General features: G+C 45.1%; 1 protein-coding gene across 2 annotated transcripts in view; it reads right to left on the bottom strand.

The window, feature by feature from the left end:
* mipol1 (mirror-image polydactyly 1) overlaps positions 1-21,027 on the bottom strand; it is a 295,842-nt gene that overhangs the window by 13,686 nt on the left and 261,129 nt on the right. For both annotated transcript variants that reach the window (XM_028821473.2, XM_051920033.1), the window contains one exon: positions 13,308-13,538. In XM_028821473.2, coding sequence (XP_028677306.1) covers positions 13,308-13,538 — 231 coding nt within the window. The remainder of the gene's footprint in view (positions 1-13,307; positions 13,539-21,027) is intronic.

The following is a 21,027-nucleotide window of genomic DNA, read 5'->3' as shown; positions in this document are numbered from 1 at the left end:
GCCCCTGAAATGAAGGGATTGTGTTCACAAATTGCTTTAGTTGCCTCACATTTTTATGCAATCATTTTGTTCACCCCACTGAATTAAAGCTGAAAGTCTGCACTTCAACTGCATCTGAGTTGTTTCATTTAAAATTCATTGTGGTAATGTACAGAACCAAAATGAGAAAAAAGTTGTCTCTGTCCAAATATTTATGGACCTAACTGTAGATATAGATTACTATTCTTGTACTTGGTGCACTAAATAAACAAAATAAAAGTACTAATCGCACACCTCCTCCTAGTTTGCCTAATCACAAGTCAATTCATTTTTTTGTGTCATTTCGTGTGACCACTCAGTGTCACCGGGACACATGGAGGAACAAGGGAGCTATGCAGAGGGCAAAGGAAAGTCCATAAAAAGTGGAGAGACCCCCCCCACAGGGGACATTTACCTTCACCCACGCCAACACTGTCCATACAAAAAGCGAGCGTGAGTGAGTGAGCGAGTGAGAGAGAGAGAGAAAGAGAGGGTGAGTGAGTGAGCGAGCGAGCGAGAGAGAGAGAGAGAGCACCACGAAGTAAATGGCAAAGTCTGGAGGTGCCCATCTGCAGCTTGCGAGATGATGAAAAGGGCTTTGTGTTTTTCACGGCCAAGTTTGAGTCTGTCACTCATTAGACATTCTGCTCAGATCCCATCAATGAAGCGGCTCTCTTGCACCAATGTGTTAAATTCCCTTCTCCTCATGGTTTCCTTTGCCAGCTTTACTACAGAAAGGCTGCTTGGTTTCGCTCAAATTCTTTTCACAGCTGTGCTAGAAAGCAGCGTCAGAGCTTCTTCCCAAAATCCATATGCGTCTCTCGCCATGCGCCTGTCTGAGGGTCACCTCGCATTCTGGTGAGATTATTCCTTTTGCATTTCTGCTCTCGGCGTCCAACTTTTATTCCATTCTGGGAAAGAGTGGAGTGTGGCTCGAGTTGACGGCAAATGGCTGAAAGGCGGCACAGAATGTGGAGGGTGAGAATGGCAGCGAGATACCAGGCAAAAGGCCATGCCTGGACTGAGCCACGCAGAGGAAGCCAGTGTCCTTCCTCATGTGTCGGCTTGACAAAGTTTCATCTTCAAGGTGGATAAGGAACAGCACTGAGGTCCCAGTACAGGCCACTCGGTGTGTGACCTTCTTCTAAGGCTTTCTGAAGCAGGTAGTGGACACGATCCTGAATTAAGTCAGCGGGGCACCACTAAGATGCTAGGTAAGCCCACCAGGCCTGAACTTTGGTGACACAGCCATGTTTGCAGCACTCCCATATGGGCTGGGCCACAAAGTTGTCCCTAAGCCACTCCTGTGTTGTCTTTGATTTGTGTCCTGTCGGAAGATGAGCCCCCGGCCCAGTCTGATGTCCAGAGTGGTCTCAAGCAGGTTTTCATTAAGGATATCTCTGTACTTGGCTCTTTTCAGCTTTCCCTTGACCACGACTAGAAAGACCACGTGTCTCAGTCCCTCTCAGCTGCCACCTCCATGCTTCACTGTCAGAATTGGATTGCCCACATGATGAGCTGTTCCTGGTTCCTGGTCCAGACTTTAGGCCAGAAAGTTCCATCTTGGTTTCATCAGACCAGATAATCGTGTTTCTCAAAATCCGTGAGTCCTTTAGGTGCCTTTTCACAATCTCCATGTGGGCTTTCATGTGTCACTTACTGAGTAGAAGCTTCTCTCCAGCCAAGTCCTTCTGGAGGTTTCTTCCATCTCCACACGGATTCTTGGGGCTCAGCCAGAGTAACCATTGGGCTTCTTGGTCACCTCTCTTACCATGTCTCTCCTGCCCTGTTTGGCCAAGTCATGGGTGGTCCTATCATCTCCAATTGAAGAATTAGGAAGGCCCCCTTGAGAATCTTAAAGAGGTGTGAGACCTCGAAAAACCACAAAGCAGGCCTGAATCCTCACCAGCCCACCCTGATGAGGAACATTCCAAGGCATCTCTAAGTTCCTACTTTACATGCTGGCTTTGGCCTACACTGGCCTAAACGAGGCTTTCAAATTTCCAAAAATATGAGCAACGTCCAAAACGTGTCCCCTCAAAGGGTTTAACCTGAATGAACACAGCATGTGCTGTTAACGCTTATAGCGCGTTCACAAAGTATTCAGACCCCTTCTGTTTTTATGACATTTTTTATGTTGCAGTTCTGTGCTAAAATCATTTCAGTTCATTTTTTCCCCTCATCAATAACAACAAAGCGAAAACAGGATTTTAAGGGTGTACTCACACTGGCAATTCGTTCAGTGCCCGAGCACGTTTGTCCGTATGTAACCCCCCAATGTCTGGTATGTTTGACTAGTGTGATCGCTCTGTGGTGGCCCAACCGTGCCGTGCCCTGGCCTGGCTGGAAGAAGTGGGCCTGAGCACAGGTCAGTAGCATTTCAGAACAGTGTGATCGAGTGGAAAAGAGACGTAACGTCAATGATGCGACAAGTCAGATAGTGTAATTCTCATTTCATTCAGTATAATTTCAGTTAAAAAGGAGTTTTCATTCTGACCTTACACAGGAATGTGATTTTCAGTTGGGTAAAAAAGCTGCAAATTCCTCCCTTAACATCATTTGTCACTATAGACATCTACTCGAATGTGCAGCACGATTAACAGCAAAACGTAAAAGGGTCGAGTGTCATCCTGCCCTACACGACTCCTAAAAATCCACAAAATAAGTAAAACCCCTTTGACATCCATGGTGTCACTCCGTGTTGGATTTACACGAAGTCGCATGGTCATGACGAAGGCGTGCCTGGGCCCAAAATCCATATGCGTCTCTCGCCATGCACCTGTCTGAGGGTCACCTCGCATTCTGGTGAGATTATTCCTTTTGCATTTCTGCTCTCGACGTCCAACTTTTATTACGTTCTGGGAAAGAGTGGAGTGCGGCTCGAGGAGGCGGCAAATGGCTGAAAGGCGGCACAGAATGTGGAGGGTGAGAATGGCAGCGAGATGCCAGGCAAAAGGCCATGCCTGGACTGAGCCATTCAGAGGAAACCAGTGCCTTTCCTCATGTGTTGGCTTGACAAAGCTTCACCTTTAAGGTGGATAAGGAGCAGCACTGAGGTCCCAGTACAGGCCTCTCAGTGTGTGACCTTCTTCTAAGGCTTTCTGAAGCAGGTAGTGGACACGACCCTGGATTAAGTCTGCGGAGCACCACTAAGATGCTAGGTAAGCCCACCAGGCTTGAACTTTGGTGACACAGCCATATTTGCAGCACTCCCATATGGGCTGGGTCACAAAGTTGTCCCTAAGCCACTCCTGTGTTGTCTTTGCTTTGTGTCTTGTTGGAAGATGACTGGGCCCAGAACGTATTAAGCACAGTGTGAGTGCCGCCAGCAGGGGAGTGGGGGACAATCGCACTTGGGCACGTTATGGAACAAACAGGCCTAGTGGGAGTACACCCTAAGAATCTCTGCAAATTCACTGAAAATAAAAATCTGCACTATCACACTGATAGACGTCTCCAGACCCTTTCCTCAGTACCAAGTTGAAGCAGCCATTTCAGCCTGGAGTCTTCTTGGGTCTGAAGTGGCAAGCTTCACACACCTGAATTTGGGGATCTTCCGTCATTCTCCTCTGCAGATCCTCTCAAGCTCTGTCAGGTCGGATGGAGACCATCAGTGGAATGCCATTTTCAGGTTTCTCCAGAGATGCTTGATTGGGTTCAAGTCCAAGCTCAGGGTGAGCCACTAAAGGACATTCCCAGAGTTCTCCCTGAGCCCCTCCTGTGTTGTCTTTGCCTTTGTCCTGTTGAAAGAAGAAGAACCTTCCAGCCCAGTGTGAGGCCCAGAGTGCTATGAGCAGCTGTTCATTATGGGTATCTCCTGCACTTTGTTCCATTTAGCTTTCCATGCACCCTGACGAGTCTCCCAGTCCCTGATGCTGTCGCCACCATGCTTCACTGTCGAGATGGTACTGAGCAAGTGGTTTCTTCCAGACATGACACCAATCTTTGCTCCATCAGACCTGGAGAATCTCGTTTTCTCATAGTTAGTGTCCTTTAGGTGCCAGCGGGCTTTCATGTGTCATCTGGCAACTCTGCCGTAAAACCCCAGATTTGGTGGATTGTTGCAATGGTGGCTGCCCTTTCAGAAGTTTCCTCCGTTCTCCACACAATTTCTAGAGTGACCACTGGGGTTCTGCTCTTCTTCCTCACCAAGGCCCTTCTCCACCGAGTGCACAGGCAGTGAGCTCTAGGAAGAGTGGTGATTGTTCCAAACCTTCTTACCAAGGCCACTATGTTCTTAAGAACCCCCAATGTTGCACCCATTTTATTTTTTGTAGTCTTTCCCCAGGCCTGAGCCTCTGAGCTTTGCAGGCATTTCCTTCAACCTCATGGGTTGCTTATTTTTGCCCAACACTGTGACCCTCTATAGGCAGGTGTGTGTCTTTCCCAATCACCATGGACTCCAAACGAGGTGTAGAAACATCTCAATGATGGCCAGCAGAATGGCATCCACCTGAGCCAAAGCAAAGGGTCTGACCACTTGTGCCAATGTGATCTTTCAGTTTAGATTTGCAAAAATGTCTACAATCCTGTTAATGCTGCTTTATCATTCTGGGGTAAGGAGTGCAGCTTGATGATGTCAAAAATTAATCTAACGCTTTTTAGCACAAGGCAGCAAACGTAACAAAATGTGAACAAAGTGAAGGGGGCTGAGCACTCACTGAAGGCACTTGTGCCCACCAGATTCATTCAGATTATATTTTTGTCCATGTTGCTGTCACTCTGTTCGAGTGATTTAAATGACCTGAAATAACGCGAGGAAGCTTTGTGAACGTACGGTACGTGTCTGCAGCACCTTCATCTCCCCCAGCAGTTACGGCGCCTGACCTCAGATTCCAGTTGGCACAGCAGAGTGACAGCTCACCGCATTAATCATTTGGATGGCTCACTCTCTCCAATGCCAGCAATCCTCTCAAAATCAGACACTTCTTGTTGTCCCAAAGCCTTGAATGTAAAATGAAGTGTCGCAGAGCCCCCTCGGTCCTTATGGCAACGGAGCTGCTTCTGATACTTTGGCCCGTCACAGCATTTTGTCGTCTCGGTCTGTGCGACTCGTGTCTCTTACCTACCTACACAGCACTACCTGATTCATTTGGAAAGTGTGCTTCCGCTGGACGCGGGCTACAAAAGGCACTATATACTACTGACTGATTCAGGGATTGCTACTCGTACAAAAGTAGCGTTGCCAACATTCGTCTTTTAGATAGATAGATAGATAGATAGATAGATAGATAGATAGATAGATAGATAGATAGATAGATAAGGCACTATATGATAGATAGATAGATAGATAGATAGATAGATAGATAGATAGATAGATAGATAGATAGATAGATAAGGCACTATATGATAGATAGATAGATAAGGCACTATATGATAGATAGATAGATAGATAGATAGATAGATAGATAGATAGATAGATAGATAGATAGATAGATAGATAGATAGATAGACAGATAAGGCACTATATAATAGATAGATAGATAGATAGATAGATAGATAGATAGATAGATAGATAGATAAGGCACTATATAATAGATAGATAGATAAGGCACTATATAATAGATAGATAGATAGATAGATAGATAGATAGATAGATAGATAGATAGATAGACAGATAAGGCACTATATAATAGATAGATAGATAGATAGATAGATAGATAGATAGATAGATAGATAGATAGATAAGGCACTATATAATAGATAGATAGATAGATAGATAGATAGATAGATAGATAGATAGACAGACAGACAGATAAGGCACTATATAATAGATAGATAGACAGACAGACAGACAGATAAGGCACTATATAATAGATAGATAGATAGATAGATAGATATGAAAGGCACTATATGATAGACAGATAGGAAAGGCACTATATGATAGATAGATAGATAGATAGATAGATAGATAGATAGATAGATAGATAGATAGATAGATAGATAGATAGATAGATAGATAGATACTTTATTAATCCCAAGGGGAAATTCACTTTTTGGTGTTTCTGTTGACTGTCTGCCTTGCTGTGACCTGCTGTTTAGTTTGTACTCTGCAGATGGCATCCCGGTCAGAAGAGGGGATGGTTAATAATAATAATATTTTTAATTTATATAGCGCCTTTCCCATGCTTAAGGCACTTCACAGAGTTTAAGATAGAATGGCAGGGTATACAGTATATAGCATTGTACTAAACCAGATAAATAAATAAAGAAGATTAAGACGGGAGGCTCCTAACAGGTAAATAGGCATCCCAGGCCGGGATAGGAGAAGGGGATCAGACTCGGAAAGAAAGACCAGAAGGGATGGACGGACAGCCCACTGAAAAGGGGGCAAAAGAAAATTAAGAGGTGACATGATTGAAGTGTTTAAAATGATGAAGGGAATTAGTCCAGTGGATCGAGACGGTGACTTTAAAATGAGTTTATCAAGAACACGGGGTCACAGTTGGAAACTTGTGAAGGGGAAATTTCACAAAAACATTAGGAAGTTTTTCTTTACACAAAGAACGACAGACACTTGGAAGAAGCGATCAAGTAGTGTGGTAGACAGCAAGACTTTAGGGACTTTCAAAACTCGACTTGATGTTTTCTTTGGAAAAAATAAGTGGTGTCACACACATGCGATTAGAAGCGAGCTGAGTGGACCAAGCGGAGGTAATTACTCGCCAGGCTGCTCTAAACCTATTTCTGTTATCTCTGCAGACCAAATACAGAAAAACCTGCCTGATTTAACATCAATTCCGGTGCTGGCGCCCAGACTGATGTCACTTCCTGTTCTGGGGCCCAGACTGACGTCACTTCCTGTTCCGCTCAGACAGCATCACTTCCGGTTCACAGCATATAAAACCTTCATCTCCCCAAACCAGTTCAGTTCAATCCTGGAACTCAACCTGACAACATCTTGTTTTCTTTAAACCTTTTTGCAGCCAGAGATAATATACAGGAGGCTGCCCCAAACGTTTCCAGTGTGTTGAGACTCATTTTCATTTTACAGTGGACAGGTCTGGCTTGTTAGGCTGAATGGCCTGTTCTTGTCTAGATCAGGGGTCACCAAGTCCAGTCCTGGAGGACCACCGTGGCTGCAGGTTTTCATTCTAACCCTTTTCTTAATGAGGTCCCGGTTTGTGCTGCTAATTAACTTCTTGTGAATTCACTTAAATTGAATTGCTTTTTTAAGATTTCTTCATCGTTTCCCTGAATTGCTTCATTTCTTTCCTTAAATGGAACCCAAACAGAAATGAAATGTGAAGTGAGGGAGCCAACTAACAGAAGACCAAGTAAGTCAGGGACTCAAACTCCAACCAATTTCACTCCAACCAGCTGCTTAATCAGGCGCCGATTCTTGTCGTTAATTAAACCCGTTCATTAATTCCATGGCTTGTTGCTGCTCTCGTGGTGCATTAGCAGACATTTCTGAAATTGTTGATTTTCTCTTTCTAAGAGCTCTGGTCAAATGTTTTGGGGACCTGAGAAGATCGACATTCCCAAGACCTTCACCATTCTTTATTTTCAGATATTGAGAGATGGACACCAGTTGTTTTGTCTCATTTTGTATCTCATTATTGTTTGGCTGCTAATTAAGGAAAAAGAAACAATGAAGGGGTCTGGGTCTTCAAGAACAAGTCAATTCAAATTATTTAAAAGAAGTTAATTAGGAGCAAAAACAGGTCACTCATTAAGAAAAGGGTTAGAATGAAAACCTGCAGCCACGGTGGTCCTCCAGGACTGGACTTGGCGACCCCTGATCTAGATTGTAGTAATGTCACTGTGGGCTTTTTATCCCCCCCACCCCCAATCCCGGATGCTAGATGGCAGTAGGCCCGGATATCGGTGCCCAGTAGGATGACAGCAGGGCATGCTGGGAGATGTAGTCCAGCAGAGCAGCCCTGCTGGTGGGGTCACTGGGTGTCACAGGGAGATAAGCTCCCTGATATAATGGACTTTCACATGACCCGGAAGTGCTTCCATCGGGCAGCGGTCCTGGCACCCAGAAGTACTCTCGGGTCCTTAATAAAAGGGGCTGCACTCCTTTACCCAGGCGAGTCGGAGCTGGGAGGATGTACAGCAATGCTCAACTGGAGGAGTGGCAGTGCGGTGGTGAAAGGAATTGTGGAGAGACAACCTGCATTTTCTGCTAACTTGGAGAGGTATCATGCATTTTGGAGGAATGAACCATCCGTTATTTGAACCCGGGACTCTGTGTGTGTGTTCGTGTTAAGGGTCTGGGGCTCACTGAGGCCCTGGTTTACTTGACAACTCACATCACCGGCCATTTATTTTAGCGGGGCAAACAGACTGCTCTGACTGATGGACTAAATGACTAAGACGGACTGGGGTTTTGGTTGGCAGCCCCCCCCGCCTTCTGTTTTGGACCCCCAGCCACATACAATCGCAGCTCGTGCAGTACGTAGCTCTGCTGCTGCCACGACCGCATTGGAAACGGAAGAGCGCGATCAAGCGGGCACGGAGCCGTCCTTTCTACTGCGACTGTCGGCCTTGTCAGTAAACAGAACAAACGCGTTTAAAGCGAGTCACTGAAGAAGTCGCATAAGATGCACCTCTCTGTGACCTTTGTTTTGCTCGATGGCAGAATAAAAACCTTTGAAGCCAAAGTAAATTATTCTAAAGGATCCTTTTTTATTTTAAGAACAATACAAAAATTCTCCCTTTATTCTGAACCCGGGGAAGGCTACCCTGTGACTTCCCAGAGACCTTCACTGGCTGCCCCGTCAGCTAATTCATCCTGCAAACAGATCAACCAGCTGAGGCGGTTCAAAAGTCTGTTTGCTTTTAGCTAAGAACCCCTGTGTGACCCTTTCTGCAGTCTGCAGATACATCTGGGAGAACTGCCCAGACAGCGCGGAATCATCAGCATGGAGACGCTCGCACAATTGACATTTTCTCTTCTTTTTAATTGCACAATGCTGCAGAGAGCTTTCGTCTTTCTCCATTTAATCCAAAGCGGCCGAGTTCAATCGCATTACAACAGCACTGGTTACATAAGTTAGCATGACGAGGGGCTTTCCCTGAAAATATGCCCACGGTGCACGTCGTTTGTCATACACCGCCAACTGGATAATATCGAGTGAGCTTTGTTTAATTCAAAATATAATGGTGTCCACTGGTAGCGGGGCCATCACTGAGGCCAATTTAAAAGGAAAAAGAATAAATACACCTGTTATATAAAATCGATTCCCCACCAACACTATCGGGTTTGAAATCTGTTACAATTATTCTGTGTTACAGGGTTGAAGATTTAACTCTACAGATTTACCTAAATGAGCTAAAATAGAAGTATAATAATAATACATTTTATATACGTAGTGCCTTTCCCAAAAGTTCACATTAATTCTGAAAGAACAACAGGGCATACACAACACAGGATACAAATAATATCCACAAAAAACACTAAAGATAAATACTGGATATGCAAAGCATTGAAATAGAATAAGCGATAATAAACTACAAACTACTAAGTTGTAGAGGGAGAAGAGCAGCTCAGATTAAATAGGCTGAAATCAAACAAATCACCAGGACCACATAGAAGTTTTCTTATAGAGGTCATAGAGACCCTTCCTGCGCATATTAGGAAGTCACTGCGCACTGGGACAATTCTGAAGGACTGCAAATTAGCAAATATTATCCTGTTACGTAAAAATGGTAACCAGGCAGATCCAGGCAACTAGAGGCAGGTACGCTTAGCAAGCATCACTGGAAAATTCATGGAAGGAATTATTAAGGACCTCCCTGCGTGGAGTTTGTATGTCCTCCCCGTGTCTGCGTGGGTTTCCTCCCACAGTCCAAAGACATGCAGGTTAGGTGCATTGGCGATTCTGGTGTGTGCTTGGTGTGTGTGTGTGTGTGCCCTGTGGTGGGCTGGCGCCCTGCCCGGGGTTTGTTTCCTGCCTTGCGCCCTGTGTTGGCTGGGATTGGCTCCAGCAGACCCCTGTGACCCTGTAGTTAGGATATGGCGGGTTGGATAATGGATGGATGATTAAGGACTAGCTGTCCCCCATGGCTCTGCACGCGTAGTAGTGAAACAGGACAAACCATTAAAAATCAATAAACAAACGGGTATCACTAGCTAAATGGAGGCAAGATCTGCTGAGAGAAGTCGCAAAATCAACCGGAAAATCCGTTAAGTAGTTCTCTTATGAAAAACAGATAGACAAACGTACAGACAGACAGATGGACAGACACTGGATTTCATATATAGAGAGATAAGATTGAGCAACACATGTCAAGAGCAGGACTTTTACTGAACAGTTGGCATGGGTTCAGAAGAGGTAGGTCATGTTTTGCCAACAAGAAAATATGAACACATAACTCCAGTTCTTAAATCCTTACACTGGCTCTCGGTTAAGTTTAGGGCAGATTTCAAAATCCTCCTTTTAACATATAAAGCCTTAAATGGCCGAGGTCCGGCTTACTTGTCTGAACGTATCATGATGTACAAACCAGAGTGCACGTTAAGATCTTACGATGCCGGTCTGCTTATGATTCCAAGGATTAATAAAATAACAGGGGGAGGTTGAGCTTTTAGTTACAGGGCCCCTAAACTGTGGACTGGTCTGCCTGCTACTATAAGAGATGCCCCTTCAGCCTCAGCTTTCAAATCCCAGCCGAAGGACTCATGACTTCAGTTTAGCACACCCTGACTAGAGCTGCTGATTAACTGTACAGACTGCATCTCTGTTGTTAGCCATTAGCAATAAAACATAAGTAATATGATAACTATAACTTGTTACTAACCCTCACCTATTCTGTTTCTCTTCTCGGTACTCAAATGTGGCACTTGGTGCCACGGCCCACTCGCCAAGATGTTTTGCCGCCTGCCTCAGGTAAAGTCATCTCTGATGGAGGATTGCTGGAATCACTGGGTAGAGGGGTCCTTTCATTGGATTGGCTGGCCCAGCGCTGTCTCAGCTGTGGAATGGCCAATAGGGGGATGCAGCTGGATGGCTGAGGTCTCCAGGACTCTGAACAAATCCAAATTGCATTATGGGATATCATGTACTGTTGAACTCGGCTCTGTACTTGTAATATTTCTATTTTACTATTACACTGTATTGAGGATTACTTCTGTTCTGTGTATTGTACTGTATTGACCCCCTTTTTCTTTTTGACACCCACTGCACGCCCAACCTACCTGGAAAGGGGTCTCTCTTTGAACTGCCTTTCCTGGGGTTTTTCCCCTACAAGGAATTTTTATAGAGTCAAGGCTGGGGGGCTGTCAAAAGGCAGGGCCTGTTAAAGTCCATTGCGGCCCTCCTTGTGTGATATTGGGCTCTACAAAAATAAACTGTATTGTATTCTATAAGTCCAAGATCTATCACTTAACAGTACTGCCAGAAATCTTCCAAGGCTATGGCCACACTGCTGCATTTATGCTTACAAACCCAGATATTTAGTCTCTGTTGTTGCCTTTCGTTCACATTACCCCAGCGTTTTTTAATTCTCAAAGAGGTAGTCTTTTGAAGATGGTCTCCAGAGCCGTATACTTCTGAAAATGCTGGCTCAACACTGAGGTGAGGAGGGGTGAAAGCGGAGAATTTTGAAAACGCAGGCCGTCACTGTGCCCCGATTGGTTCATGATTATTGGCCCACCCGGAGTCTTTTCTTCACGCAAAGGAGAACAGAAACATGGAGTAAACTAGCTGGTGGTATGGTGGCTAGTAAGACTTTAGGGACCTTCAGCTCTCGACCTGACGTTACTTTGGACAATCTTGGTGAATAGGAGGCATGAGCTTGTTGGGCTGAATGGCCCGTTCTCGTCGTCACCATTTTTCTAATGGCTGAACAATATTATAATATAGAAAGCCGAACGTGTGGCAGACAGATACACACAGCTGAAGTTCTCTCCGCCAGAGTTTTGCATCGAGTGCTCATTTGCACAGGAGAAGGCCATATGCTATTTCTCATCCAGAAAATGTTACCCTTTGTTGCACCTGCTCTTGATTAGGGAGAGACATTTTAGGACTTGGCACAGGTACACAGCGTTGCTCCACACGCTGAAATTTTTCCCCCCTGGGCAATTTCTTTAGTGACTGCACCTGCAGTTTGCTCCTCTGTAGGAAGCACGACGTACAAGAGAGAGTGACAGCCGGACCAAAGGCTTTGCTCGTACCTACAGTATGTGCTTGTGAAAAGTGGTCCGTGGCCTGGAGCGGGTTTTCAATAAATAAGCGGGGTGTGGGGTTGTGTGCCAGCCCCGCTTCGCTCTGTGGTTGATTGGGGTGCTTGGCCGATCGCGCCGCATACACATATGGTGCCTCAATTGTGCCTCAGAGGGAGTGGCGTGTCACACCTGCACCCAATTACACAGGAAAGCTAACAGGAGCCTGCACGGAACAAAGGAGACGAAAACGAGTCTGGAAAGAGAGCAAGAAAACGAGAGAACGAACAGAAGGGATAGAGAAGGAGCAATAAAGAGATAGGAGGATGGAAGAAAGGAATGACAGAGGAGGCAGGAGGGGTACAAACCAAAGTGCAATAGGATGGAGGCAGGCAGCCCGATGAGAGGAGCCCCCAAGGGGAGTGTGGGATGGATGCTCGAAGGGGGGGCTGAAGAGGGGTCCGCTCAGCTGAGCATTTATGGGGAGACAAATGGAGCGAAGTGGGGAGCTCTGCTTGGGTGAATGTAAGCAGCAGGGGACCCGAGCCTCTTTCAGAGGGGTGGCCGTGCCAGTCGGCGGGACGTCTCCTCGGGCTGATGGGTCCACAGGGGGTAAAGCGGGGAGACCTTTGTTTTTAAAATAAAAGGAGGCCCCAAGGCTGGCTTTGGCATTTTTAAAGAATATTTTTACCTGCTGTGGGTTTTTTTCACTTCATTTTATCCAAACATATTCACTGGGGATATTTTAACCCCCTGGGATTTGCTCTGGCTGTGTGGAGTATTTTATTAGTAGGATGTTACTCCGCACTACTGAACACTTTGTTTTGGATTATTTTTAATCACTTGTTGCATGTGTGTGTGTGTGTCCTCATTTGCCAGGCTCATCTCAGTTATGACTAATCGACGGTTGCGGGTTCAAGGGGCAACCAAAGGGAGCATGGAGCCCACCCGCACCGCCACAGTACTCCTCTCCATTGGACCACGTCAGCCATCTTGAACATCCAGCTAAAAAGCTAGAAAAGAAACAGAACCACAGAGCAGGAATGTATGTGGGCCGACCGATGCCCAGCCTTTTGCTCTATGAAACCCACAACAGCCCCCCCACCCTTCACACCCACCACACACTCCAAACACAAAGCTCTTTTTCTCGGTGACAACACAGCCAACAACTTACTTGTGGATCTTTTCATTGGCATCCTTGTGTGCGGTGGCAGTTTCTCTGAGCTGGGCCTCCAGTTTTATTCGGTCAGAAAGTGCCAGCTGTAGTTGGGCAACAAGCTGTTCCTTCTGCAGATTGGCAAGCGTCACGATGCCATTTCGTGAGCGCAAGGCTTCTTCATAGGAGCTAAGAGTGCAGTTCAGATGCTCCTTCATGGCGGCCTCTTGTGACAGGGACTGGTGCAAACTATGGAAAGTAAGAGTGACAAATAAAACCAAATGAAAAACAAACCAACACACATGCAGAACCACTAAGCGCCCAGCTCACTGCCAGCCATTAGGTTCCTAATAAGGGCCTTGAGAAGAAGCTCCAGCCCTAATGTTGCTTTGCTTTCTCAGATTGCCACGCTGCTTGATCTGACTATATGAAGCTCCATACTTGTCCAGCAGGTACCAGTGAGGCACATCCTTCTTCCCTTTAGAATGAACCTACTGGTATAATATCCAGCCCCCTCATCTCTAAAACTGGATTGTCCCAAAAATGGATGACAGTAGCCACAAATAAAATGTAACGCCAACACAAGGTAGTCACCTTCCTCCTACTAGTATCTAAGATGGCGTTACCCAAAGATGATATCTTCTGAGCAGGGGCGTGCTGTGTTGGACCTCTGATGCTGAAGTCGCACCAAGTTCATCGACGGTGAACGGGACCACAGGTGAGGACAAGACCAAACACCTAGACAGGCCAGTCAGCCATCCACTTCAACTGCAAAATGCAAGAAATCTTTTACAACACTGGCTGTCCAACGCAGTACCTCGGGCATTTAACAATTGGGTGTCTCTGTGGACAAGTGAACTCTGTGGTAAGGTGTGGTCCGCGGCTGACTGCCTTTTTGTGGTTGGGCGCAATGTGGCATGGGTGAGGAGTCACCCGTATCCATAAATTGATACCAGGAGCTGCTAATTGCCACACCTGTGCCACATCCCCACATACAAAACGAGAAGACCGAGTGCTTGGGGAAGATAGAGATGGAAAGGAACAAGAAAAGGAAACAGAGGTTAAAAGGCAGCTGAAGAGCAGTCTTGGAGAGGACAATCCATCCCCCTGGAGGGGAAAAGCAGTGTAAACAGGGGGCCTCGCTAATGAGCGTAGGTTGTGGCTGAACAACGGTGTGGAGTGGGGTGAGCATGGCGCATGACATCCCCAGGGATCCGAGATATGACTGTGGGTGCGTGAAGGATGACGGAAGGAGTGCCGACCTTAGGTGGTCTTGGCTGTGCTATGAGGGGGCGGCCAAGATGGGGTTCGGGGGGTGAAGTTCGTGGCTACGCGAGTTATGGGTGAGCCAGGGAGACGAGGAAGGAGGTGGGCGGCTGGGATCTGAAAGAGCCAGTGACTGCATTGTCAACCTCTGCTTTGAATGGATTTATTTATTGAGTTTTTATCCACCCCACTATTCACTTGTCTTTATGGATTACTAGGGGGGTTCTGCTTGCTTCGCTCGCCAACCCCCGGGTGGGCGCTACACGCTAGCCACTTCGTGGCTCTTCCGCTCACACATGGGGAAGCGGACGTACAATTTCAACAGATTGTTATTTTTATGGGAATTGTTACATATGCATAATAGAACTACGTAACTATTGTACATTACAGCGAGTGATTAACCAAAGTAAAAAAGAGTAAAACGTAAAAATTTGAAAGAAAATTATCTTTCATGTCACGTTACCGGTATTCGTTGCGTAATACGATTTTGTTCTGTTTGGATTTGAAAATAACACGCAAAAACTTCAAAATCACATTGAATTTTGATTCCGTGTTTGGACTTTCATCGTGACAACACAACGTATAACTGCCTGTGAGTGAATTTCGTTTCTTTCTCTCTAATAAATAAACTGACTTTTTCGAATGTTTGTCCCTGTGATTTATTAATCGTCCTAGCAAAAGCTATTCTAACGGGAAACTGTAAACGTTTTAATACGAATGGCATATCGAGATCTCCTTTGGTGTCTCATGTTAGATGGACTCCATTACCTTTCTTGTCGCCTGTTAAAATTTTACATGTCAGAATTGTTCGACCAATTTTGAATACAACTAATCTTGACGTATTGCATAGCCCATCACTCAGACATAAATTACGCAATTACATTACGATACGTCCTTCTTACAATAATTCAGCTGGTGGAAGACCAGATGGTGTTAACAGTTGTATATATTCTTCGTGATATTGTAAGTTGATGTTTTCATCTTCCTCACCATCACCCCCAGCTGTTTCAGCAGAGTCTATTGATACGCATTTAAGCAATTTGCCGTGTAGCCGATCGACAATTTTCACATTAATTCGTTTGACTTCATCGTTTCTCTGTGCTAGGATTGCCCGTGCACTCATTTCTTCTGTTGATAACCCTTTGGGATGAACTTCTTCAATAGGATTTGGACACAATACGTCTTCTTTTATTGGGAACTTAAAGTGAGGAAGACGTAAAAATGTATAAGAGCTGAGAGTCTGCCAAAAGCATTCACACCAATGAGAGGTGAGAGGGCCGTGAGAGGACGTGGGCCGTGAACTGCAAATGGAGGAGAGGAGGGTGGGACTTGAAAAAATCTTTCAGCAATAGTCTTGTCTCAAGATTTTCTTTTAAAATAGAGAGATGTATTTATGGACTATTTTTGAAACACAGCACTCTTTATTTGGACACTGTTTCATTGCGATTCTTATCAATAAAAGTCATGGGTCACTTTTTTTTTTTTTTACACCATTCCCTTGCTCCATGTGTGATTTGTCCCCATCTGTCAGCTCATTCGGTCAGAATTATCGACCGGTGTTGGGTTCGGGAGGCCCCCAAATGTGAAGAGGGACCCCCATTGTCACAAACTCTATGATGGACGGCTGCTCAGGTGCCGCGTTGCCATTACAGAGATGGATTTAGAGGACGGATGGAGTGGACTGATTCCATTTCAAACGTGTCGCATAGTGACGGATGTGTTGAAGGTAGCTGGGTGCCTGCCAGGGGTAGAATATTTTAAGGATTTTTACCTGATCCAGGGTCTCGAAATTCAGAAGAAACAAACTGAACCAATGGGTGGAGACCATTTTCACAGCGCGAAGCAGCAGGATGTAAAAACGACAATCGGGGCGTGGTGGCGTATGGAGGGCAGTCTGTCCCCCTGATGTGAATTCAGGACTGAAACTTCTTATTATGCTGTCAGCAAACTGAGACATGCAGGATGTCTTTACTACACTTAAATAAAAAGAAAAGAAAAAAATAAATAATAATAAAAGATTCTTCTACTTAGCAACGGTAACCTGATGCGAGTTCAAAGTGATGCACAAAAACAAATGCTGACGTGCCGAGAGGAGAAGTGTTCATGCCATGGAGAAAGCGAGAAGCGGCCCTTGCACTTTAGGAGTTGCCACGGTGGCACAGCGCACTCTGAAGCGGATTTCACACTTTGCTTTGTTCTGAATCAGAGGACGTTTCATGACTTTGCTTCAATTCCCAGTAAGTTTGGCTGCGTTTCGCACTGAAAATTTTCAAGGCGCACCAAACACGTGGTGGGCGTGCTGTGGAGGTCTTCTATTGGGCAGAAATGTCTCTGCCCCCGTGGGAGAAAAAAAAATGATATCATGGCGGGCAGAGGTGGCCTCAGGGGCGTGCGGGGCCTAGGGCTGACCAACCCCATGTGGGGCCGGTTACATCAAAATGTGTGGACTGTATAAACTTGCACGCAAACTGCATAAAAATAATGCTAACATAACACCGGATTTTTTCATTACAGTATTCAGCTACATTTTTGCAAGATAACACGTTGACTTTATCAAAATATAACTGGAGAATATAACCTGACAAATCCACTCAGACGGGACATGCGGTCCTCAAAAGCAGGGCCCCCTTAGGCGCAGGGCCTGGTGGCGGTCGCCCCACTTGCCAGCCCCAAACGCCACTCTTGATGGCGGCGATTTATGCACCTGCTGTATTTTCCAGGATTATTAATGGACAGTGTATTTCAAAGAGCAGAATGTACGACAGAGGATGATGAGCTCGGTCCTGGGGGTTCGTGGTGGCAGCAGGTTTCCGTTTCAGTCAGGCTCTTAATTAAAAGCCAGTCTCTGCTGATGATGGCACTTAGTGTTTATCTGTATTGCCTGTTAGCACATTCGCTCACCCAAGACAAACCTAATTCACATTGCGGAGTTTCCTTTTCTAAGGACATTATTCATACGTTTCGTGGACTGGAGCAGATTTGCACTTCATGCTCATCCCCATTAATTTCTAAGCATTTTATTAACACAGATACTGCATGATGGACATTCACCAATGTAAAGTTAGCTGAATGGCTGATGGCTTCATCATTATTTGAATTTTGATATTAATTATCACTGGTTAAGAAACCAGGAAATCATTAAAACCTCCAAATTCAACTGTTTTAAAACTAGAACAGGCAATTAGGGAGCAGGTCGAGGTGACCCTGGAAAGGAATGAAGGTCAGTAGGACCACCAAGACAGAATACATGTGTGTGAGTGAGAGGGAGGTCAGAGGAATGGTGAGGATGCAGGGTGGTGGATGAGTTTAAATACTTGGGATCAACAGTACAGAGTAATGGGGAGTGTGGAAGAGAAGTGAAGAAGAGAGTGCAGGCAGGGTGGAGAAGAGTGTGAGGAGTGATTTGTGACAGACGGGTATCAGCAAGAATGACAGTGAAGGTCTACAGGACGGCAGTGAGACCAGCTATGTTATATGGGCTGGAGACGGTGGCACAGGAGACAGAGACGGAGGTGACAGAGTTAAAGATGCTAAGATTGGCATTGGGTGTGACGAGGATGGACAGGATTAGAAATGAGGACTTTCGAGGGTCAGCTCAGGTTGGGAGACAAAGTCAGAGAGGCGAGATTGCGTTGGTTTGGACATGTGAAGAGGAAGAGATGCTGAGTATATTGGGAGAAGGGTGCTAAGGATAGAGCTGCCAGGAAAGAGGAGAAGAGGAAGGCCTAAGCGAAGGTTTATGGATGTGGTGAGAGAGGACATGCAGGTGATGGGGGTAACAGAACAAGATGACGAGGACAGAAAGATATGGAAGAAGATGATCCGCTGTGGCAACCCCTAATGGGAGCAGCCAAAAGAAGAAGAAGAAGAAAACGTAACAAGTGAGTTCATTAAAATGAAGTCCAAAAAAAATATCTACTTTACCGGCACGTTTATTTGCTGATGTGACGTCAGACGTGATTCAAGTGCACCCTGCAGACTTTCGCTGAAGGATATTTGCGGATGTTTCCAGAAGTAGCCAGGACAGTTTGAGGCCTCCAACAGATCTGAGCCCTTCAGACACTATGTGGCCTGTTTATATTCGTGTGAGAAACACGACCATGTTTTTTGTTTTTTTCCTCTTGTGTAACGATTAAACAATTTACTAATTGTATTCAGTAGACACTTTTAATGTGATGTGTTGCTTTACCTAAAAAAATCGGTTCATTTTATTTTTTTCACACAAAAACCTTACATTGACTTCTGAGAAAAATGATTTAAAACTGATTACTAAAGACACACACATTCTGTGGTTTTGTTTCGGATGCAGAACTGAGAGACCTCGATAGTTTAGACCAGTGAAAGGCAACCTTTTTCGAGTTGTGGCGCACTAAGTCCAAAAATTTTCATTTGCGGCGCACCTGAGGGACTGCCCATAAATAAAGTCGTGATGACACAATCTATGGACAATCGCAAATAAAAACAGTAGTGTTCGTATTTTCTCGTTCTATATTTGCTCCGCCTTCTTCTATCTGTACAGTGAGTGAGATCTTCTCACAACGAGACTTTTTAAGTCTCACGAGATGTGTTTTTGACACCGCTGGTGTTGATATTATGATGAATGGTGAACAGCGAAAATTTTAACTTGCATTCAAAATAAATACATTTGTTTATTCAACAATCTGATTAACCGTTATCTGTTTTTCCAACATAAAATATATATTTTTAAACATTATCTTTTTAAATCAACCAAAAGTTCAAAAACACTAGCAATTTTAAATATATTTTACAAAAGTTTTCGCAGCGCCCCTAGAAAATTCCACGGCGCTTGCCCGACAGTGGTTTAGACGTTTAATAAACGCTGAATACACGGACCTCAAAACTACCGAATCCCCTGGTTTGAGAGCAGGAGCTAAAAGGACTAGAAATCAACATGAGGGGCGTGTTAACATTGGCGTCAGCACACTGGCGAAGCAGGGGAGTGGTTCCTGGAAAGTGGGCGGAGTGAACAGAGATGACGTTGACAGGGGCGTCAACTTATGGCCCTCTCAGAATGTCTCAGTTCTCTGAATCTGTCCGAGGCTTCAGACTGTCTCGCCTGCCGCTGGACTCTATTGGACATTTCAGTCACACCTTGGAGAAATGACAGCTAGAAGATGGCCACTTCCATCCTGGCCCCTAATCATTCCATGTCCCTTATTGGCTAAAACTGAAGTCCTGACTCTCTGTGGTCATTAAAGATCCCTGGGCATCTTGCACAAAGATTAGGGTTTTCTCAATATCCTGGCTAAAATTACTCATCACGGCCTCGTCCATTCTGGTCCCCTAATCATCCCCTGTTTCTAACTGGTTATCTCTGTCACCTCCTCACCACCTAACAGCTCAGGTGTGGTGAGTGTACTGGTGCAAGAACGGCTGTCGTCGCATCATTCAGGTGAGGCTACACATTAGTGATGGCTGAAGTGACTCCCCACTGCCTATGTAAAGAGCTGTGAAACCGAATCAGAATTCATTTTATTGGCCAGGTAGACTAATGATTGTATTGGTGTGACATATAAGGACAACACAGCATACAAAAGATAAATATAAAAAGATACAACATCTACTATATAATAATACACTAAGATCTGTGTGTCAAGACCCTCTGAGCAATCTGATTGGTCAGTTCAGCTTTGAAAGTGGAAGTGTGAGTGTGAGACACAAAATGAGGAATAAAGGCGTACAAGGTACGCACAGATCGTCACCTTCAACGATGACAAGAAAAAACTGGACAGAAGAAGAGAAAGGTAGAATCGCTGAAGAGGAGCGTTGTCCAAGGCCTGCAGCGATTTTTCTTTGACTTCCTCCACGGTACAAAAACGCTTTCCTTTGAGTTCTTTTTTCTTATGCGGGAACGAGAAAAAGTCGCAAGGAGCAAAGATCAGGTGAGTAGGGAAGGTGGCAAGAACTCCTAAGACACACAACTCAATTCAGAAATCTCTTCAATAGTCCGACGACCATCTTCGTAAATTGCAGTGCAAACTTTTTCAAGGTTTTCGCCATTCCTAATTGTGGAAGGTTGGCCAGATTTTGGTTGCTCTTCAAGTGACATTTCACCTCGTTTGAAACGCGAAAACCACTCGTAGATCTGCGTTTTACTTAAAGCTTCCTCTTTAAAAGCAGTTTCAAGCGTCACTAGAGTTTCAGCAGCTGTTTTTCCTAAGAGAAAACAAACTTTAACGCAGACTCGCTGTTCTTTATGATCACCTGTCACAAAAATCACAGAACACGTTTAATAAGCACCAAGAAAAACCGACATGGAATGAATGGCGTACGAACAACACAGAACATGCCACTCGGCAGACTGCCACAGAATACTGTAAGGGTGCTACACCTAACTAAGTCGAGATTGAGCGCCAGGTCATTTTTGGGTACCCTCTCGTATACATTGTAAGTAGATAGACACTTGGGGGCGCTGTTGCCCCGTGAAACCCAACACACCAATGCAGACACT

Source organism: Erpetoichthys calabaricus, chromosome 16 (genome assembly GCF_900747795.2).
Source record: "Erpetoichthys calabaricus chromosome 16, fErpCal1.3, whole genome shotgun sequence".
Taxonomy (NCBI): Eukaryota; Metazoa; Chordata; class Cladistia; order Polypteriformes; family Polypteridae; genus Erpetoichthys; species Erpetoichthys calabaricus.
The sequence above is the reverse complement of the archived record's forward strand: the minus strand, read 5'-3'. Positions and strand labels throughout refer to the sequence as shown.